The sequence below is a fragment of the Stenella coeruleoalba genome (genome assembly GCF_951394435.1).
Source record: "Stenella coeruleoalba genome assembly, chromosome: 1".
Classification (NCBI taxonomy): domain Eukaryota; kingdom Metazoa; phylum Chordata; class Mammalia; order Artiodactyla; family Delphinidae; genus Stenella; species Stenella coeruleoalba.
The window spans coordinates 54,822,775-54,845,873 of NC_137169.1; the positions used below are offsets into that span (position 1 = coordinate 54,822,775).

The 23,099-nt window shown below is 38.0% G+C and overlaps 1 protein-coding gene across 6 annotated transcripts in view; it reads left to right on the plus strand.

The window, feature by feature from the left end:
• Positions 1-23,099, plus strand: part of UBE2U (ubiquitin conjugating enzyme E2 U) — a 96,814-nt gene that overhangs the window by 28,075 nt on the left and 45,640 nt on the right. For all 6 annotated transcript variants that reach the window (XR_013830156.1, XM_079933931.1, XM_079933930.1 and 3 more), the window contains 3 exons: positions 4,765-4,813; positions 12,178-12,266; positions 19,831-19,912. Coding sequence is in view for 5 of the 6 variants with exons in the window: in XM_079933931.1 (XP_079790057.1) it covers positions 4,765-4,813; positions 12,178-12,266; positions 19,831-19,912 (220 nt within the window). In the remaining variant the exon portion in view is untranslated. The remainder of the gene's footprint in view (positions 1-4,764; positions 4,814-12,177; positions 12,267-19,830; positions 19,913-23,099) is intronic.

Genomic DNA, 23,099 nt, shown 5'->3' on the forward strand with positions numbered 1-23,099 from the left:
TCATGCACTACAATACTGTCATTACCCAGAAATATTCTGTACAAAGCTATGTCCATATTCTGGTGAATGCAAATTTTAAAACTGGTTTTAAAGAATTTTCTATGGTAAATGACTTTGGTTTTGCCCTGCAGAGAGAAGGATGAGAAGAAACTGCAAGACAAATTGGCCCTTCCTTTTCTTCTTTTCTCTCAGGCTGACATCACCCTTCACTCCTTTCAGTCCTCCTGCTTTGCCAACAAACCAGACAGGAAAGCTGTCCACATTGCCAAATCACCCAACAAATGAGTGACAAAGCAAATAGTGCTTTGGTAGGTTTTCACTATATGCTTTATTTGTGTTGGTGAAATATGTGGGAATCCAAGAGAGCAAATCGTTTTCAGCTTGCCTGCCATCACAGCAGGACTGGAGTGGTACCTATAGTGCCAGGAAGAAAATGATTTTCTGTGCTTCATAGAGAAAGAGTGCCGTGATACAGCAGAGGCAGCTGCTGTGGTGGGAAATGAAGTGCGGAAAAATGCGTTCACTCTAACTTAGATGGTAGCATAGTACCATGTGGTTTTCTGTGAAAAACTGCATCCAATGAGAATTAATTTCCTGTAACAACTTTGAAAAGAAAAGGTCTCCACTACAGTGCTGCAAGAATCAGCTTTCATGTACGTTTAATACATTAATAAGAAGGTCTGGAAAATGCAAAGGAGAAATTATCCCATTTTTGGATAACACAAAAGTGGAACAGATAGTTACTTGTATACATGAGAAACTCAAGAGGCAGGTAATTGTATCATATCCGTAGGCATTAATTTTCGGCTACAGCAATATCCTCAGTGCCCAGGTAGCAGTCTCTGGCTATAAGTATTGAATAAAAATTTGTAGATTGAATGAATGAAAAAATACACATAAAGGGCTTCCCTGGTGGCACAGTGGTTGAGAGTCCGCCTGCCGATGCAGGGGACGCAGGTTCGTGCCCCGGTCCGAGAGGATCCCACATGCTGCGGAGCGGCTGGGCCCGTGAGCCATGGCTGCTGAGCCTGTGTGTCCGGAGCCTGTGCTCCGTAGCGGGAGAGGCCCGCCTACTGCAAAAAAAACCCCATAAATTTAGATCCTGATTTTACTTCATAGTTTACAGAATGCTTTCACATACATTTATTCATCTGATCCTTAGCCTCTTCCCCTGAGGCAGCTGAGGATGGTGATGAAGGGATTAGCCCAAGGCCACACACAGCAAGCTGCAGGGCCAGAGATCCACCCTGGGCATTCCCCCTGCCGCCCTCCCCACCCCCCACCCTCCGCTCCGTGCCTCCAATTTAATGAGGTGAACATAAAGTCATTCATGTGGGATCAAAGAATTAAAATTTCCAAGTACTGAAGAGAAGAGACCTGACTTCATAGCAGACCTTTAGTCTATGAAAAATTCTTAGGAAGCTATTTGAACACAAGCTTAATGTGAAAAGCAAGTGCCCTTCTACCAAGCATGTGCGAAATGATAACTTGCCCGACTCTGGTTAGGTGGGCCCTTCTCTGGAATACCAGCCTTTTCCTTGGCGTGTTGACAAGAATGCACAAACTCTGAGTTCAAACCCGATTGGTGGGGACTTCCCTGGTGGCGCAGTGGTTAGGAATCCGCCAGCCAATGCAGGGGACATGGGTTCAATCCCTGGTCCGGGAAGATCCCACATGCGGCGGAGCAACTAAGCCCATGTGACACAACTACTGAGCCTGCGCTCTAGAGCCCACGTGCCACAACGACTTAAGCCCACACTCCTAGAGCCCATGCTCCGCAACAAGAGAAGCCATCGCAATGAGAAGCACATGCAGCACAATGAAGAATAAGCCCCCACTCACCACAACTAGAGGAACCCTGTGTGCAGCAGTGAAGACCCGACACAGACAAAAAAAAAAAAAAAAAAACGATTGGTGGAGGTCCTGATGACCTTCCCATGTCCTGCAAGCCTCTTCTCCTTGTGGTCTGGACCCTGACTCCCTTACTTATAGTTTGGGTGCTCACACATACCAGACTGCCTGGGACAGGCTAGGCCCGTGAGCCATGGCCGCTGAGCCTGAGCGTCCGGAGCCTGTGCTCTGCAACGGGAGAGGCCACAACAGTGAGAGGCCCGCGTACTGCAAAAAAAAAAAAAAAACTATAATATAATTACTGACAGATATTATGACAGTCAAAATACAAGAATAGAGAAGAATTATAAAAATATTAGGGAGATTATACAACTAATTCATATTGGGTACTTTTAAAAAAACCCTGATGATTGTGCAAATCCATCCCATCCTCCTTGCAGTTAGGAAGATGTTGTGATAAGCATTTGATTCTTCTTCAATTTAAGTTCTCAATTTGTTCACTTTTTTTTTTAAAGTTCTCTTAACAATAGAACAATTTTAGAGGAACTTGTTTCTACAATTGAAGCAGGTGATGTCTCGTAGGATTTCAGGTGTTGGGTTTTTTTTCTCTTAGAGGGAGTACTGGTTGTTAGGTGTAGGAATACCCTTTCCTTTGGAAAAGATTCTTTCTTGATGTCAGGAGAAAGAGAAATTTAGTCCAGTAGCTTCTCATGAAAGAACATGAGCTTTAGCACCATCATTCAGAGCCAGTTTTGTTGTTGATGATTACAGTATTACTCCAGATATTCTGCTGTCTACAGATGTCAGGAGATGTGGAAAACCTGACTTTCACAGGATGGCCTGTATGGATCTGTTTGCTGGAGTTACAGACCTCTTTTGTCCTTTTTTGTATTTCACTGCACCAGATGTTCCAGGAACTTTTCAGCAAAGTCTCTGCTAAAGATGTTAAGTATTTATTTTCTATCAAAGAAATATTTGTGCATAGCTTTAAAGGACAGGTAACACCAATCGGTTTTTAAGGAAATACAGCAGACCTTGGAAGCCACACCTTCCATGGCTGAGAGCCGTCCCCACCCCGACAAGGTACCAACAGCTTTCAACACGTTTATCTGTTTCTTTTGGAATTCACCACTATATTGCTAAATTTATTCTGTACTAAATTTCTGGGGTTTTCAGTTTAGATATTACTTATGGGCTTCTTCTGAGAGATAAAGATTTAGTTTTTATGTGCCATTTCCACTCACGTTTTCTCTCCCCCATTCTCCTAGTATTGTTCGTTTACATTGATATGACTTAGTAAATATTCGTCATAGGTGAGCCACGAATGATTATTTTTCTTGTACAAATGGCCTGTTTTTTCATTCCCTTGCTTTTGTTTTCTGGATTTTTATTTGTTCTTTTTAAAAATATCTACCATTTATTTTTCCCCTAAGCTTTCTGACAGAGCTGTAAAGACAAACAAACAAACAAACAAAACACACACACCAGGTATTCAGTCAGTTTCATTTTTTCCCCTGGAAGACGTCTTTGCTGAGGCCCTCATGCGCCTCCTCCTTTTCTGAATTGGCAGTTCTCTCGTAGGGATCCTGGAGTGACCTTTTGGTCTGCCTCTTGGATTGGAGCTCTTGCTTGATCCCTCCTTTTCCTCTTGGTTGGTTTGCTCCTTCATTTTGTTGGAACACTTCCTCCAGGAGCTTCCAAGTACATGAAAGCTAAATCTTTTATTACTTCACATGCCTAAAAATGTATTTTTTCCACTCTCATATGTTCATAATTTGGTTAAACTTTAGTCTGAAAATGTTTTTCCTCCTCATTCATCATGTAGGGCATTTCATAGGCTGTTTAAATCTCAAACTCTAATTCTTTAGTTCTGGACTTTTTTCTTATATGATTTCTCTTATAATACCTGTCCCCTCCAGTTTCCCTGTTCTCTCTTCTAAATCTCCAAAGATTTAGACGTGGGATCTACTGATCTGTTACTCTGATTTTTTAAAATCTATTTTCTCCTATTATCCATCTCTTTGTTTTTCTGTTCTGTATTCTGGAAAATGTCCAGAAAAGTATGTTCCTAGTTCCTATTTTCTTCCTGCTTATTTGTTTTGGTTGTCATCCTTCATGATAATGACTTTACTCAGATATCTACTGATCTTTGACTGTGTGTCTGTATGATGGACACACGATGAATGAAAATCATTCACTGAAAAGGTTGGAAATTTTGGATACAGATTGGACTTGTTGATGGTTTTGTTTCATTATAGGGTTATTCAGTGGGGACCTGACCTTACCTTTAGCTAGGCTTGACTATTTTTTCTGAGACACATCCTCCAGTCTTATGCCTGAAGAGAGAGGTGTTAACTACTTACACTCTAGGAGCTGGACAGAGAGTGAGAATAAGGAACCTTTCTTATCCAATACGATTTATTTGATTTATTCCCTGCCTTCAGTCGCTTACCATACTCTTGTTCTGCTATCTCCTGAATCTCTCTGGTTCACTTTCTCCAGAATTAGGCATACTCCCTCCTGCCTGGGCAGTGGTGGTCTTCTGGTTGCATAGGATGAAGGCTATGTCTTTGGGGTCCATGCTATACCTGTCAGTTTTCAGAGGTCTCTGGTACCTCCAATTCCTGAGTGTTTCTCAAGTTCTGAAGTGTAAATCTGCTTGCTTTTTATTGGCCTCCCCTCATCAGGTCGTTAGGTTTCAAGTTTCTATGGCCTGTTAAGATAGTTACCACTTGACATCTGCTTTCCATCTTGAAAATTTTTCTTGCCATCTTTCTTTTGAGCTCCTTGAGGTTTTATACTTTATTTTTATTCCTTTCTTACCATCTTATTGAGGCTTTGGAAAGAATGCACATAAGGCCATATATTCAGTCTTCCGAGTAAACCAGAATCTTTTCATATTTTTCTTTACAGCAAAAGATGACAGTTCTGAGTCACCTAAAGAGCCAGATAAATTTAACAGGTAAGTTTTTCTTTATACAATTTTTGGCCAATTTATACACTAAAAGAACTATTGATTTAACCTGTGTTTTCTATCATAATTGTATTTTCATTTTTTTAACTTAGAAAAATTATTTTTCATTTAAATATATTTTCCCTTCCAATACCTTTTAAAAATGATGTTTTCAGGAAGAATATGGAGAATCTTGAATTCTTTCTAGTCTATTGAATTAAAATTGATGTAACTATGTTAGTTGCCTATTCTTTTAGTTTTTATTTCTGAAAAGGAAAAAAAATGTTGTCTACATTATAGATCCAACCATTATAGATCATAAAAATCCAAGCAATTTAGGAGACAATAAAGTCCTGGAGGAAAATGGTGAGAGTTAGGGCTAAAGCCATTGCACACTTGGGAGACCACCTGACAATGTGACATCAATTCAGCCTTGAACACCTGGACAAGGTGTAGGTTCTGCAGCATTCAGCTTCTCTAGCATTTCCATCAGCCTTATTTTGATAGTTAATCAGATGCAGAAAACAGCCAGCTTACTAGTGTTGACATAATACTTGATCTATCTTGGTTTTATACTATACATGCTCCAAAACAAGGATCCTCTTAGTGGATTAATAATAGTAAAATGTTCCCAAAGGACTGAAATCAAAAGGAACCCTCAGATTGGGGCTCTGTCCCAGAATGTGAGACAATGTTATGTCAAGGGGCTCTGTGCCTGGAAGTGTTAGAAGCTCAGAATTAGAAGACCCAGAAAAACCGACAGAATGATTAATTGGGACCTGACAGGAAGAACGTTGACCTTGTCTGTCCCCTAGCACTCAGATGAAGACCAGCCAGTAGCAGTGGTGGGGTCTGTCTCAGGCAGGAGCAGGAGGAAGGGCAAATCCTATTACAGGGAGAAAACTTTGGCCCTTTGGTTCTTTGTCTGGGGCAATGAGTCCCTCATCAGACAGGCAGCAAGGTAACCAGACGGCACCATAAGGATCCAGCACTGATCACAGGATTATAAAATCTGGAGTCTGGGAGAAAGACTTTAACTATAACTTTAGTCAGAAACAACTCGAGAGCCATGGTGAGATAAACTTGTAAATGGTGTTATCTTGAAAAATCGAGATTCGTGACAATGAAAGGAAAAAAAGGGGGGTGAAAAGTTGGGAGAGAGTGATGTTTTAACAGGTACAGTGAGATTCAGGGCAGAGGGAGTAACTAGGGTATTGATTCTAAATTGGATGTGAGAGTGGTGTGTTAGAGGCTCCGAAGGAAGGCCAATGCAGCTGGAACACAGCAGGGGGGAAAGAAGAGATGGGTAGGAGATAGAGTAAGAGATGTAGACAGGGCCAGATCACCTAGAGCTTTATAAACCAGGTAAGGAATTTGCATTTCATTAACCTTTCAGTGGGAATTGGGACACAGCTGGACAGCTTTTAAGAAGGGGAAAGACATAATCAGATTTACATTTTAAAAGGACTACTTTAACTGCGATGTGGGGAATCAATTGTGAAGGATCTAAGGCGGAAGCAAGGAGAAGAATTATTGGGTTATTTTAGTAGACCAGGGGAGAGGTGGGGTGGTATGAGCTAGGGCTGAGGACATAGATATGGAGAGGGAGATAAGTGGATGAATTGGATGGATTCAAGACTTAGTTTGATTGATGTGGGGAATGAGAGAAAGTGGAACCAAGGGTTATTACTAGATTGTAGTTTGAACTGGATGGGTACTGCGGTGACTTACTGAGATGGGAGAGATTGGAAGATCACACCACTGGCTGAAACTAACAATCCCAGTTATTGATGAGGCTGTGATTGCACTGTAGCTCTCCTACATTGCTGTGTACATTGTTGTACCATTTGACACGCCCACAGCCAGTCTGGAAAACAGTTTAGCAGTTTCTTATAATGTCAAACATTCGCCTGCCCTCTAACCCACTCCTAAAGTATTTATCTTAGAGAAATGAAAGTATATATTCACCAAAAGACTTGCACACAAATGTTCATAGGAGCTTTATTCGTAATATCCCAAACTGAAAACAACTAAAATGTCCATCAACAATCAACATTATATATTCAACAGTTGAACATTATATATTCAACAGTCGAATATATAAATAAATTGTGTTATAGTTATGAATTGAATACTCTCAGCAATAGAACTGTTGATACATGCAACAACATGGAATAATAATGCAGACATTATGTTAAGAAAAAAAAAAACCAGAGTTATAAAAGAGTACGTGCTGTACAATTCAATGTATATGAAGTTCTAGGACAGGCAAAACTAATCTATGGTGATAGAGATTGGATCAGTGATTACCCAAAGTGTCAAGGGAGATTGACTGGGAAGGGGCAGTAGGGAACTTTCAGGACTAATGAAAATATTCTATATCTTGTTTGGGCTTATGGTAATGCAGGGGTCTGCTTTTATTAAAACTCATCAATCTGTACTCAACCTATGCATTTTATTGAATGTAAATTACACTTTAATAAAGTTGAATTTTGAAGGTATTCAACTAACTTTACAACTCTTTTAGAAATCTAAATTTACTTCAAATAAAATCTTTTTTAGAAAGGCATTCAAACTCTTCCAATAAATAGAGACAGTGAGTATGCTACCAAACTTCCAAACTCTGATTCTAAAATCAGAGATCATTACAAGAAAGGAAAATTATAGGTCAATACCTCTTAAATCTGAAATGTATAAATCATAACCAAAATATTAGCAAATTGAACCCACTGATATATAAAAAGGGATAGTACATCATGACTAAGTGGGCTTTATTTCAGGAAAGCCAGGTTGGTTTAAAATTTGAAAATCAATCCTTGTAACTCACCTAGTTAACCAAATAAAGAGAAAAAAACCATAGACTTATCTAGGTGAACCAGGAGACACATTTAATACCCATTCATGATAAAAATTCTCAGCAAACTAAGAGTAGAAGAGAATTTCCTTATTTCAATAAAAGGAGTCTACAGAAATCCAACAGCTAACTTCACACTTAAATGTGAAATGTTGAGTGCTTTTCTCCTGAGTTTAGGAACAATGCAAATATGCCCATTATCACCATTTCTATCCAACATTGTACTGGAGTCCTAGCCAGTGCAATGAGGGAAGGAAAAAAAAACAAGTTATAAAATGTGGAAAGGGTAAAGTAAACCATCTTTATTCACAGACAACACAACTATATACATAGTAAAATCCAAATAAATATACAAAGCTTGAAAATTTGAAAATTAATCAGTAAATTTAGCAGGGATCCTGGATACAAGATGAATATTTAAAAATCAACTATATTTTTATATACTAGCAATCAACACATAGAAAATGAAATTTTAAAAATACCATTACAACAGCATCAAAATGTAACAAAAGATGAATAAGGTATCCATACTGAAAAAGCACAAAATATGAGAGAAATTTTAAAAGACATAAAGAAATAGAGATATACAAAGTTTATGGCTTGGGAAAGACTCAATATTCTTACAGTGTCAACTCTTCCCAAATTATAGATTCAATTCAGTCTCAGTCAAAATCTCAGCAGCCTTATTTTTTTCTGAAAACTGACAAGTGGTCTAAAATGTATCTAGAAATGCAAAGGGTTTAGAATAACAAGGCAATCTTGAAGAAGAACAGAGGGGATCAACACTCTCAGAGATCAAGATGTATTAGAAAGCTAGAATAAGTTTCACTCTGATTGGAGCTATTTAGGTCAGATTCCTGTCCCTAAACTAGTTATCACTCAACTGGCTTAGAGCCAGGGGTGGGGTCAGTCCCATCAGACCACAGGGCATGTACAGAATGGGAGAAGAATGGAACAGCTATCGGGGAGGCAACCACAATATCCACTGTGACAATCTTCATGTCTGTATTATTTTTATTGTACCTGAACTTTAATAAGTAAGACTTTGACAGGCACAGAGGGCAAAAGACTCTCTAATAGAACTGCTTGCACAGACATGGAAATGTAATATTTTGGTACACTCAGGATCACCAGGAAGTTCCATGTGACGGAGCCTCTGGATGTGGAGATGAATGACGGGAGAAAAGGCTGGAAATGGCCAGATGATGAAGAACCTCAAGTTCTATTTAAAAGTTGTTTATATGTCATCCTATAGAACTATTTACCAACTGTGGCTTTCAAGCAGAGGCATGATAACCTGGAATAGGGAGAGACTGAGGTAAATGAACAATTAGGAAGCTGTTTAGCATTTACAGGAGAAAAATGATGAGCTACTTACCCAAGGCAGTTGAGGAGACCAGCTGACACTGAGTGCTGAGGGATGCTAAACCCTTCCTTGGCTGTTTTTATGCATGTTCACAACCACCACTGGAGAAAGTTCTATCTCTGGAAACGTGGAGAGGTTAGGCTACGTGCCCGGAGTTACACAGCTAATAAGAAATGGTGCCAGAGTGTTTTAACCCAGGCCAGCTGATTCCAGAGCCTGTGCTCTTGGTCATGATACTGTTGACTACGTGACTAAATATCCAGAGATATTTAAGAATTTAGTCATTAGGCTTTGGCGATGGTTGGGATGTTGCTTCCATGAAATAGCGCTGCCATGATTCTCTTCTTCCCTTAATGATCCTTTTGGTTTCTTTCACAGGTCCCCCTTAACTGTGAATTGGTTTCTGCTCACTCTTTTCTAAACACTTACTTACTCTTTTGGAGTTTGTTTTCCCTAATGGCATCATCTATCAACCTTTGTGTTGATTTGACCTACATTTCTTATTTCCAGTCCCAATTTCTCAGTCACACTCCTGAAGGTCATCACCTACAACCCATGTTTAAAATTAAACTCATATTTTACTTCGGTTTCTCTAGACGCTTTCTATTAATAGCAAAGCTAAGTGGTCTTCTGGGTTTTAGGAGAATATTTGACCCTCAAATTCCTTCACTTTTCACACCCTATCAGGCAACTGGTTCAGTCAATTCTTTAGCATTCTCGTAGATTCATCTCCTCCCCTTCCTGATCTTTGCTCCCACCCGAGTTTTAGCTCTCAGAATCTCTTGCCTGCGTTACTGAATTTATTTCCTAACTGGTCCCCCTACATTTAATCTCTCACATAATCCTCTCTGCATGCTAATGCCAGAGAAAACTCTTACTCAATCACTGATTTCATAGTTTACTTGCCTTATTTGAGAACTTCTGATTACTGTCTATCACCTAATAAATCAAGGTTACTGAATCGAGTCTAATCCATTCTCTGCCTAAATTTGAAGAGCCAGCATTGCCTAGTTTCACCTATTTTTATCAAATTCCAATCCCCCCGAAACTGGAACTCTCTACTCTAGTCAATTATCTTGTTACTCTCACCTCTTCCCCCAACATCCTCTGTACGTAGGCATGCACACACCATGCTCCTTGCCATCTAAGCTATTGCTAATACTGATTCCCTGGCCTAAAATGCCTCCTTCCTTTGTCCCAGGTCCATATCCAGGTGACACTTTCCCTAATGGCTCCAAAACAAAGTTACAGCTCCCTCCTCCAAATTTTTTTTGCTTATTGCCACTGCCAAAGAAGTATCTGTCATTGTAGTCTCCAAATGTCTATGTTAAATGATGTAACAGTTTATTATGTTAATATATAAAGCTATTCTATTTACTAGTTCAGATATATATCTTATTTTCCCAACAGAATAATAATAAGCAGTGAGGTTCAGTTTAAAATTATGTCTTCTACTTTTTCATATTCATAATGCCAACAATAATACTCAATAAATTCCTATTATTGGTTGAAACTATAAACACATGTATTTTTTTATGCTGTACACATCCCTTCATATTTTATCTGAATAATAGTAAATAGTTACTGTTCTCTTATTTTAAGAGGCTATTTCCTTTATAGAATTGAAAGTGCAGATACTCCCAAATGTTTGAGGCATTCTGTTTTGTATATTCAAACTATACTAAAGTTATACCTTTTAGAGTAATATTTTTAATTATTCTAGGGGAATAAAAGAAAGCCCCTGAAGGCTAACAGCTTGAAATTGAACAGGACACCATTGGGAAGGGAGAGGGTCATGGGTCATCGTCAAACAGACAAAAAACAATGGAGACGATTGTGCCTGAAGATGGTGTATTTTTTTTTCATGAGACAGTATGTTGACAGTTTCCTTCCTCTTGGGTCATTGTTGTCTGCTAAGTGATCTGTGACAGCAAATTGATCACAAGCTTTTTCATGCAGGAGATATAATGCAACCTTTCATTTTGTTACCTCCGTTGCCAAATGCTGAAACATTTCATTGGCAAATTAATGTTAGTTTAGTATATCATTTAGTAGTATAAAGCACGCATGTAGCTCTGGAAGCAATAATAGTAGTGATTAATTTATCTTTACCAAGTTTCAGATTTCTACTTAAGTGTGATTACAAAAGCAATAACACACTTGAAAAATGTTAGTCTTAAAATTAGGTGTCCGTAATTATCATTTAAATAAATGAATGCATTAACAAATTTAGATATTGCCCCCATTAATTTCAAAATTGAGTCAGATATTAAGGTACCTATGATTTACCTATAAAAATTAATGCTAATAACCTATTATAACTGAAAATTTGCTTCTTCCTCCAAAGAGCTAGGAATTTAAAATTAAAACAGACATAAAGTCTTTTATATTTGATGTTTAAGCATCTGTTTAAGTCAGTTAATAGATGATTTCACATGTCTGAAAAATATCTGAAAGTAATGTTTTGTTTGTGGAGTGTTGAGAATCTCTGCATTCAAGAAGATTGTAAGAAAAAAATTGGAAATGCAGTTATTTAAGAGTAAGAGACTGTTTCATAGGTCCTGTTTAATACTTTGTAACAGTCTTCGCTCTCCCATTAGGATTTGGTAATATTAGCACTGGGAAGGAAATGTGCTGGCAGTAATATTAGAAAAGAGTTGTTTATTTTCCCTCATTGAAAGTGGCCAGATTCTGTGTAAAGATTAAACTAATCTCAATTCTGGTGTTTCATTTCTCCTCATAATAAAAAGAAAATAAAGGTGATTTTACTAAAATTTGGCATAGAAATTTAAGAAAGTTGTTTATCGTAGAAAGAGAAAATGTACAGCTATGATGTTTTATTTAAAGTTCTTTTCAATGTTAGTCACGAAAGGCACAGTTATCTTAAACCTATATTTTTCTTTTTATAATATACACGTGGATGCACATTTACACTTATTATAGAAAACTGGTTTGGATGGACCTTTTTTTGTGATTTGCATGTATTCGTGGAAAATTATGTTAGATTCATTTGTTAGAAATAACTATGTGAGAATTTGCAGATCACCCTAATGTCTTGTGACAAGGTATCTGAAAGAGTCCGCTCTGATAAAAATAATTTTAAAAAGCAAACTTTCATGCTACTCACTGTCTGATCTTATTTTGTATTTTCAGATCAATTAAATCAGTCTCATTTTATGATTACTACAAGACATGGTCTAGAATAGCCACATCAAAAGCCACAGAATATTACAGAACTCCATGTAAGGTGATCTAACCTTGTCTTATTTTTGCGGGGAGGGGGGTTGGTATATTAATCTCAACATCCTCAGCTTGTCTTGCTTTCAAAGACTAATTGACACATATTTGGAATCTGAGGGTGATAAACTTCTTTGTTGGCTCTATATACTAATCATTCAACAACTGTTCATTTAGTCCCTCTTTTGTAAAGAGTCCTGGACTGAAGTCTGATTAAAAGCCCAAAGGAAAGATAGGCAATTGGATGAATAAAAGACAAAGTTCTCGGTCTTTTGAGCTTTACTTTACGCCCTTTACCCCAGAAGGAAACCTTCATAGCAGGAGGAAACTTTCTGGTGCTAAACACAATTATCCCCAAAGCCAGAGATATTATTAAGTAGAAAGACAGCAAGAAAACCTGGGGATGCTCAATTATATCAGTCGAAGGAAAAATCATCTGTTACCATCATACATTAAGAACCAGAAAGATGGAATAGGAGAGCTGGACAACTTTTTGGTCCCATTTAATCTAATCTTTAGAGTACTGTTTCATTATTTGTATCAAAGTATGTTAGCCAGTCTGCACACGTTTACTGAAATACGACTTTGCTTCAGCTATCCTGCAAAATGGTACATTCTGAAGTTATCAGTGACTTCCGAATTCCCAGATTCAGTGATTACATTTTTTTAGTCTTTATCTTACTTGAAATCCTATTGGCTATGCTCTCCTTGAGTTAGAAGACACCATGTATCCATGGTTTTCCTCTTACCTTCCTAAGCACTCCTCTGCCTCTTTCCTTAGCAATAACTTCTTCATTCAGTATTCTCTGCCCAGCTCTCTTTAAGAGACCTCATCCATCACTATGATTTTCATTAGCCCACATGCCAGTAATTCCTAAAGCCTCATCTCTAGCCAGGCTCTCTTCTGAATTCTGAATGCATATTTACAATTGTGTAATAAGGCACCTCATACCCAAGATGTCCCAAAGTGAATTCATTATGTTGCTCCAAAACCTATTCTCCCTCCTTCATTACCTCTCTTGGTTAGTGGTAGATCACCGTTCTTGCATTTACTTGCCAAGCCAGAATCATAGACACTTCCTAGTCCTCTTTATCTCCCTTATTAAGCCTTATTGATTTTATCTCCTGCAACATTACAAATGTTTCCCCTCTACTCCACCTCCATGACCACAGCCTTAATTTGTGGTCTCATTGTGTTTCATCTCATCATTGTGATAGTCTACTAATTGGTTTTAAGAGAACAAAATATCACCCAGAAAAAAAAAATCATATCTAGTTTTAAGACACAAATTAGAGCAAAAAGGAGTACTAAGCTTAATAAATATAAAAATGTGAGGTCAATAATTTCTAAGAAATTACTTGTTCTTTCAGGATGTTGGTTATTAGTTATTTTGTGATTATACATTATCTTCCTCACTGACTCGTAGATTAGTGATTAAGAAAAATAACTCGTTCAAGGTGCTTTAAGGAGTAGCCTTTAACAACACTATCAGTGTAAAAGAGTTTTCTTGATTTTGATACCAGATTACATGAATGTTTACTTCATTTAAAAGATTTTGATGAGTGCTTCTTAGTCAATTCAGCAAACACATCTTGAGTACTTGCTATGTAAGAGGCTCTGAGGAGCTCAGATGGGTTCCAGGAGGTGATAACCCTTAACAGATGTGGTGTCAAGAGGCAGTTGGCATGCTCCAGGGAATGATTCAGCGTCCAACTCCTTCAACCAAAAAACAAACAGATTGTTATAGGTTGGTGCTTTATGGAATAACGTGTAAATATATGAAGGCTCTTGGAAACTCCAAACTGCTAGGAAAAAAACAGAAGCACATGCCCAAACAAAGAAATTCCAAAATGATTGTCTTATAATAAAGAATCATTTTAAAATGGAAGTAATAATGAAGTATCACTGGCTACAGTTTCTTCTTCAAAAGAGTTTGACACCAAAATATTTAAGTTGGTTCTTGTTTCTACATCTGTCACTAACCTAGTATGTAATTCATTTCTCTTTATGAAGGCAATAGCTGGTAATGGTTACCTCTAGCCCAGAAGAATTTCAGAGACTTTGATTCTAGCCCTTGGTGCAAGATTTCACAATCACTGCCTCTCTTTCCTACAGAGATTTGTCATAAGAATGTTTCAAAAGCTTTCCTTCAATAATAACCAGCACTTAATTAAAAAAAATTAAATGTAAACCTTACATGTGCTGCTGGCCAATTTTGTCTTTGGATAGTTCAACTGGATGAGATCCAATACTATCTTTTTTAATGGCTTAATTTCCTGGCAATAAGAAAGATGAAGCTGTTAGATTATAGAATGCTTCTTTAACTACTCAAAAATAAAGGGGGAACTTCTAATAACTTCATTTTCTACAGTTATATTTTTATCACTGGAAAGATTATTAAACTCTTGTGCATATTTTTAAAAGCTTTTTATTTTACGAATAGTGATGAGTAAGGTTATATTATGATTTTTTTTTTCGGTACGCGGGCCTTTCACTGTTGTGGCCTCTCCCGTTGCGGGATGCGCAGGCTCAGCGGCCATGGCTCACGGGCCTAGTTGCTCCGCGGCATGTGGGATCTTCCCGGACCGGGGCACGAACCCGTGTCCCCTGCATCGGCAGGCGGACTCTCAACCACTGCGCCACCAGGGAAGCCCTATGTTATGCTTTTGAGTATTAACTCTATTGCATATCTTTGTGCCACAAATCTATACATAGTCATGTATGCCATAATACTAGTAAGTTTATTCTTGTATAACACAGTTTACAGAGTATACTCCGTACTGTTTTTCTTATGTATTTTTAATTGAGGTATAGTTGATGTACAATCTTATGTAAGTTTCAGGCATACAACTTAGTGATTCACAATTCTTAAAGGTTACGGTCCGCTTATAGTTATTATAAAATACTGGCTATATTCCCTGTGTTGTACAATATATCCTTGTAGCTTATTTATTTTATGCATAGTGGTTTGTACCTCTTAATCTGTATTTTTTTAATCATCCCAATCTTATTGTCCTTTCATTCACTTACCAAAGGTGTTCAATATTTATTGAACACCTAGTATATGTCATGCAGAGTTGTATATCAACCCAATGAGCTCGGCATTGTTATTACTCTGTTTTACACATGAGAAAACCAAGACCAAAGGAAGCTAAGTAATTTACCCTAAGGTCACACATGGAATATCATATATTGGTAAGAGTGTAAATTCTGGATACATATTGCCAGGGTTTAATCCTGGCTCTGCAATTTACTAGCTGTGTGACCTTGGATAAGTTTCTTAACCTCTCTATGTCCCAGTTCTCTCATCTGTAAAATGAGAATAATCACAGAACGTACATCATAACGTTGAAGCGCTATAATGGTGCCTAGTGCATAGTGAGTGCTCAGTAAGTGTGGCTAATATTTATTAGTACAAGTGGGCTGTGGCCCAAAGACTTGAACCAAGTCCTCTGACTCCATATTTGTTCTTTCCTCTATATTATATTGCCTCCATAATATGATATAAAATTGTAATTTCTGTATAACTTGAGATTTAAATTCAAACTCTGAAGTATGTGCAGTACATTTTCAGTAATTACAATGATTTGCTCATAATCATAGACAATCATATGGGAAAATGTACTGATGATCCACTGTTCTCTGTCCATCACTACAGAATGGCAAATTAAAAGTTTGGCAAAGAACAAACCAATACATCTGGCTGTGGGGCAACAGCACCTTAATGACAGAATATGATCCCCATAAGGAAATGTTTATGTTATACGAAAAGAATTCCTTCAGACCAGTGTACCCTGTAATAGTGAGCGGAGGCTTCCTGATGTTTCTTTGCTGTCATCAGGACAGACCAACCAGCCTGAAGCATCATGGGAATGCTTGCTTTCACCTTAGGATACTTTCATTCCTTGAGTCTTTGAGCCAGCAGTGAGGGCAAGTGTCTCCAGAAATGCATTTAGATGCAAGAAGCAGTATCATCGGCTTCTAATGCAGTGGTCTCAGTCTTGACTGCTCCTTAGAACCACCAGAGGAGCTCGTGCACATTCCCCGTGTAAAGGGTGCACCCCTAGACCAATTACGGTAGGATCTTTGGGAGCAGGACCAGGGGGTAGTAGTTTTTACGGCTGCCCAGGTGGTTACAGTGTGCAAGCCAATGGAAAAGCCCTGGTGGGAAGAACCTGATATCAGAAATTAGAGACTCCTAGCCTTATACTAGTTTTGCAGACACAGTTAAGTGAATTTAGGTTAGTCATTTAACCTAATTTAAGTTAGTCTTTGTACCTCATTTTTCATTTCTATTCATTGACAAAAATATTCAATTCTATTTTAAGTTCCTCTATGGTTAGCATAAGATAGTATATGTGAAAATAAAACATGCCAAGGTAAGTTAGTGCTTATATATTTCTTTGGACATGACAGTCCCAGAGTGGAAGAAAATTTTTCAGATCAACCTATACAGATGTTGGACAATAGGTGTGTCATAGAAAAAGCAGAGTAGAAGCAATGTCCAGTAATCCTCAGAAGGAAAGGAAGGAAGAAATATACTATGGAGGCAGTAGAGGATGCTTTTCTACACAGATTACAAAACTGCCACAAGGGCAAGGTATGATAGTGATGGGGGGGATTTTAACTTCAAGAAGTTCTGACAAAATTTCACTGGTCCTCATTTCTTCATTATTTCCCTCCCATCAACATCATCCACTGAGCATCTTCTATGTCTATCAATGGGCTTTGTTGAAGACAAGAACATAAGTATTATGATAAGCTTTTTGAGGCATTTACAGTCAGATGGTAGGAGACGAGTGAAAAAATTATGGGGATAAAATAGGAAGTGTTAAAAGTTTGTACAGATACTGTGGCATATTTCGTCTCTTGGATAATAGAGAAAGCGTTGGAGAAAATGAGTCAATAATATAAAAGAAATGAGAATACAGTAAGTCCCCTACATACAAACGAGTTCCGTTCCGAGAGCGTGTTCGTAAGTCCAGTTTGTTCATAAGTCCAACAAAGTTAGCCTAGGTACCCAACTAACACAATCAGCTACATACTGCTGCTTTTATGCTTGCCTCCAGATATTCTGGGCTTGAAATAAAGATACTGTATTACTGTACTCTACGCCAAAAGTACACAGGAAAGTACACAAAAGCACAACCACTTGTAGAGTATGCACGCATGTGACAGTGTACACCAGACACATGAACTAACTTACATGATTGGACATGCGAATGCATGTTTGCATCTTTGAAAGTTCCCAACTTGAAGGTTCGTATGTAGGGGACTTACTGTATTCAGGAAAGATAATCATGCCATTTGGGGTTTCATAATATATAAGGAAGAGACTGCCATACATATTCAAATAGAAAATGTAGGAACAGCAATTCCAAAAAATTAAGGAAAGACATGGATTATCCTTGAATAGAAACATCGAGTAAATTTCAGGAGTTCCCTAGTGGCCTAGTGGTTAGGATTTGGCTCTTTCACTGCTATGGCCTGGGTTCAATACCTGGTCAGGGAACTTAACATCAAATAAATTTTAAATTTTGTTTAGGTAGTAATAGATAGTACATGTGAGAACACATTACTCAACCTTTCTGTGTCTGTCTGTTCATCTGTGAAGTGGGTATTATAATGGTAAGCACTGCATATCTACTTTACAAGTACCCCCATATATAGTAAGAATTCTATTAATATTAATTATTATAATCATCTAAAGGAAATAATGAATCCTGCTAAGAACTCTGGGGAGTACAGATTTGCTTCCTTAAAGGAAGGAAGGAATATATTCCAAATAATAATAAAGAGTATTAATTAATTCTATAAGAATATGTATGTATGTGTGTTTGTGTGTGTTTGAAGAAGATAAAGAATAGATTGGAACATTGCTGGTGAATATCATGTAATATTAATAGAAGAAAAGGAGAATTATTCAGTTTAAATGTTTTCTCTATCAATGACAAATTTCATCAAGCTGGAAGGGGTTAATTTATCATTGTTAAGAAGTAAGCTCCAGGGCTTCCCTGGTGGCGCAGTGGTTGGGAGTCCACCTGCCGATGCAGGGGACACAGGTTCGAGCCCCGGTCTGGGAAGATCCCACATGCCACGGAGCGGCTGGGCCCGTGAGCCATGGCCTGCGCGTCCGGAGCCTGTGGCCTGCGTAACGCAAAAAAAAAAAAAAAAAAAAAAGAAGCTCTAGGTAGAGACAGGACTGGTGGGGAGCATCTGGTTGGTTAAATAGATCAGGACTATAAACCCAGGACAATTAGAAGGAGAAGAGAGAGCGAGAAAGAGAGAGAGAAAGCACACAAGTGAACAGGGGAGGGAGCGGGGAGAAAAGGAAGGATGTATATGTGCATGTGTGAATGATCTGAATTAATAGTATTTTGTGTAAAAACTACCAGTGCTTAAGCATAGTAGTTTTTCCGTAAATTGTATGTGAATTTGATTGAAGGCCTAAGGCTTATAATTAACCACAAACATATGAGCCGGTGGTATAATGTGATTTCCAGAAAATACTAATGCATATCTGAGCTAAATTGAGAGAAGTCCAGCACACAGATCGAGGGAGGTAGCAATCCCACCTGTATCTTGCTATTGATATGAAATCAAGATTCTCAGCCAGTTCGGGATGAAAACTTTAATAGGAATATCAACAAAGTTCACCACCAGGTTGAGGATGGTTAGGTCTCTAGAAAATCATGACTTAAGAAAAAGTTGAAGGAACTGAGGCTGCCCTGAGAGCTATCTTTAAATATTAGAGGGATCCTTTCCATAGGGGAGGGATAAATTTACTCAGAATTGCTGAGGAGGTCAGAAGGAGGAGCAGTGGAAACTCAGCCCTCAGATTAAGGAAGGACATTGTGACCTTGGTAACTGTCAATGAAACCGGCAGTCTCCCAATAACAAAGAGACAAGGGGGCTTCCCTGGTGGCGCAGTGGTTGAGAGTCCGCCTGCCGATGCAGGGGACACGGGTTCGTGCCCTGGTCCGGGAAGATCCCACATGCCACGGAGCGGCTGGGCCCGTGAGCCATGGCCGCTGAGCCTGTGCATCCGGAGCCTGTGCTCCGCAACGGGAGAGGCCACAACAGTGAGAGGCCCGTGTACCGCAAAAAAAAAAAAAAAAAAAAAAGAGAGACAAGGGATTCATTTAGCGGCTGAATGATCATCTGTTGCAGATTCTTGCTTTGTAGAAGATCAAGATCTGTAATGTCACTTTCAAACTCCCTGATTTTATTTTTTCCCTTGAAGTGCTGCATTAGAATTTTGTTAAACGATGGTATCAGTTTCTGTATGAGTTATTTTAAAACTATCCTCGTTTCTATAAATGATATATAAACAAATATCATGATAAGTTACAAAGTCACAATCTGTTTGTTTCAAACAATATCCAGTATCACAAAGTTTAAATTAAAAGAAGAAATTTGGAGAGTGTCTGAGGATCGTAATGTGACTTGAACGATAATAGTATGTGTTATTGCCACATACTAACTTAAGGAGAAATAAATTATTGTAAACTTTAAACTATTATTAAAGAATGTATGCATAGCTCCTTTTTAAAATATTCTAATTTCAGTGCTTGAAGATCCAGATTTCATTGGAGAGTATTACAAATGGAAGAAAAATGAGCTAAGACGACCTAAAGAATGGGGTTTAAAGTAAGTAATTTTAACTGTCTAGAATATTATCCTATGAACTTGAAATATCTATTATTCACTTTCTACTAACTGAACTATCAGAAGAAACCCATTGGATTTCTTTTAAACATAAGAACAAAAATAAGAGGTATCATTTTGTCCTTTCACATGAACCCAGGTGGGAAACAGCTTTGCTATCTCGCGGCTGCCAAAGGTGGGGATAGAACATGAGCCACAGTGAAGGAATACCACAATACCTTTCCTATTAATCTTCTTATTTCCATTCTTAACCTTATCAACATAGAACTTAGAAACAGGAAAAAAGAAAAACCAGCCTGTTTACATATCAGCAGTTAGTATTTCTTTCTTCTCCTGGTTCCAAACACCTTTTCCTCTTTTCACAGATGGATTTCTCACTCAGGAACCAAATATATTAAATCTAGTGAGGAAGTCTGTAATTAAATACAAAGGTAAATTATTACAATATCTTTTGGAATGATTGACTCTTGGACCACATTAAGGAAGGGACCTTAATCTCATCTTCAGTCTCTTGACTCCTAAAGGCAGTTTTTCTGCTTCATCCTGTTAGAGCACAGATTCCGTCTCAGCTCTGTGGTACTGGCTGTGTTGCAGTCGTCATTTATTCTGGAGGGCTTATTGCAAAGCATTCAGTGAATGTGCTACCACAAAGCTAGGGGAATTAAAGTTCCTATTTTTTGTATTTACATCATTTTTATTAGCTCCTTGTTAGCATTGTGACCTCTTTTCTAGGTGAAAATAATAGGATTAATAAAAACAATGTGCTGTATTTTGAATTTGTGTAGAAATCAAGGCTCTTAAAATAGACTTTCCTATCCTTTAATATCATAGTTCAGATTGGGTTTTTTGGTTAGATATTCTTTTTTCAGTTGATTTCTGCAGCAACTTTCCTTCAAGCCAAAGGGGAGGAAAGCTTTTGCATTAGAAACTTTTCTGCTTTCAGAGTAAATTATAAGCAGTAGAAAAGTTTTTATGAAGCAGAAGTTGAAGTGTCAGCATGGTTTTTTCTTGAAGGCATGTTTCAAGTTTCATTTAAAGAAACCTACTTAGAATATAAGGTTAATTTTGCTGTGACATGACTTCCTTTTTGATTTCCTTTAACAGAACTGCTTTGTTTTATTTGTTTGATTATTGATTCATTATGTAAGGCCAGCATCCCACAGAACCCCAAAATGTAGAAAAAGTAGGACCATGTCATTTTCAACTTATCCACCCACTTCTCCATATGGCTGAAATAATTGTGAACTGTTTGAATGCTAGAACATTTTCCTAAATACATTATTTTGAAGTTATAGGTCAAATTATCATGTGCATGGTGACCCTGTCAGACTAAAACTCTCACACCTTATGCCATCTGGTGGTTGATGAGAATATATTTAGATCAGATGATAACAAAACATTAATTTAAACATTATTTAAATAAAGTGTCTAAAAGATATTACATTTATCTACATAATTTTATTACAGCATAAATATTTGAGCATGCAAAAATATAAAGTATGGTGGAATCAACTTCTTTTTAAATAATTATTAAAAGTCTCATGTTCATCAAATACATGAGGTATAGCAAAGTGGTCAATTCAGAGTTTCAAGTAGGAAATGTTTGGGAATCTATGCAAGTGAGTAATTGGTCTATGTGTACATGCAATATAATACCTTTTGCATCTCTCTGTTTTTAATATTTGAAAACAGAGAAAACTTTCCTCGCGCTGAAATGTCCCCTTTAAAAAAAACCCAGCAAATGCAAATTGAGAGCATTTCATCTGCAGAGCCTTCAGGAAAAAGAGAGACATATCTCTCCTGCCTCACACCCCTCCTCCTACTGTCCTCCCATCCCCTCATCAATCAAGACCCGATTCTTAAGCTACCCTAAATTCCTTTTTTTTCCCCCCACTATTGTTTGGGAACATAAGATCTTCTCACCACGTTGTGCTTTCTGTCAGGGATATCTTTCCCAGCAGAGTCTCAAGTTAGGATTCAGTCTGAGTTAAAAGGTGGAACATGGGGCGCTTAAATGCAGGGACACAGGAGCAAGACTCTTTGCATCTGAATCCTGGCTCTGCCAATTACCAACTCTGTGACCTCGGGCATGTTATCTGACTGCTTTGTCCCTCAGTTTCCTTATCTGTTAAATGGCAGTAATAACTCTACCCACCTCCCAAGGAGATTGTGACAATTAAATACACTATTTTATACATAAATACACTACACTACACATAAATTGCTTCAAACAGTATCTGGTACATAGGAAGTACTCGAGGTTCGCTATTATTCATGCTTTTCCTACTGTGGCCCTAGTTCAGTTCTCACAAGGAAAATCTATCTTTGGAGGCAACATGGGAAAGGGCATGGGCTGTAGTGTCAGATAGATCTTGGAGAAATTCTTACCCTCTCTGAGCTTGTCTCCTTATCTGTTCAAAGGAGATATTACCTACCTTGCAAACTTGTTTTGTATTGGATCTCTTGAATGAGATCATATAGATATATATATATATAAACCACATAGTGTTGGCGCATGGACATTCAATAAATATTAGTTCCCAAGGAGAGGGGGTGACAAAAGCCCATGTCCCCCAATGTTTTCAGAGAATAAAAATAGAAATGTAAACAATTGTGACATTTTCTCAGTCTAGAAAACAGCACCTATCATAACCACATTTATTTTAGCCCCATTATGCCCTTGGTTCTTTTCCCTTCTCCGTCCTGTCATCTTTTCAGCCTGGCAGAGTGCTCCACAAGGAGGGCAGGAAGATCCAGCTCCACTGTGTTTTGTGGAATGGTCCATGATTCAGGCTCCCATGTCCCCCCATCCTCTCCTTCTGTAGCAGTCTGTTCCTGTCTCTTTCAGCGTCTGTGGTGGGGAGATTCATCTGTTCATGCAGAGTGACCAGGGCAAGACTGTTCTTCTAGCTTTGTATTCTCTGCACTTAGCCTGGTACCTGGCACTCAATTAGTGTTTCTTGAGTGATGCATACTTACCCTGTTTCCCCACTTAATAGGAGGATTAGATGTGAAGACAGTTACTTTTAGGAACAGTAAAATGAAGGTGCCCATTCTAATGTAGAGATTATGATTATACTTTGGGTATAGTCATAGAACAGTGATTGAAAACTGGAAATATAAATGACTGTCATGAATATTTTATGCAAATTCTTAAGTTTTACACATG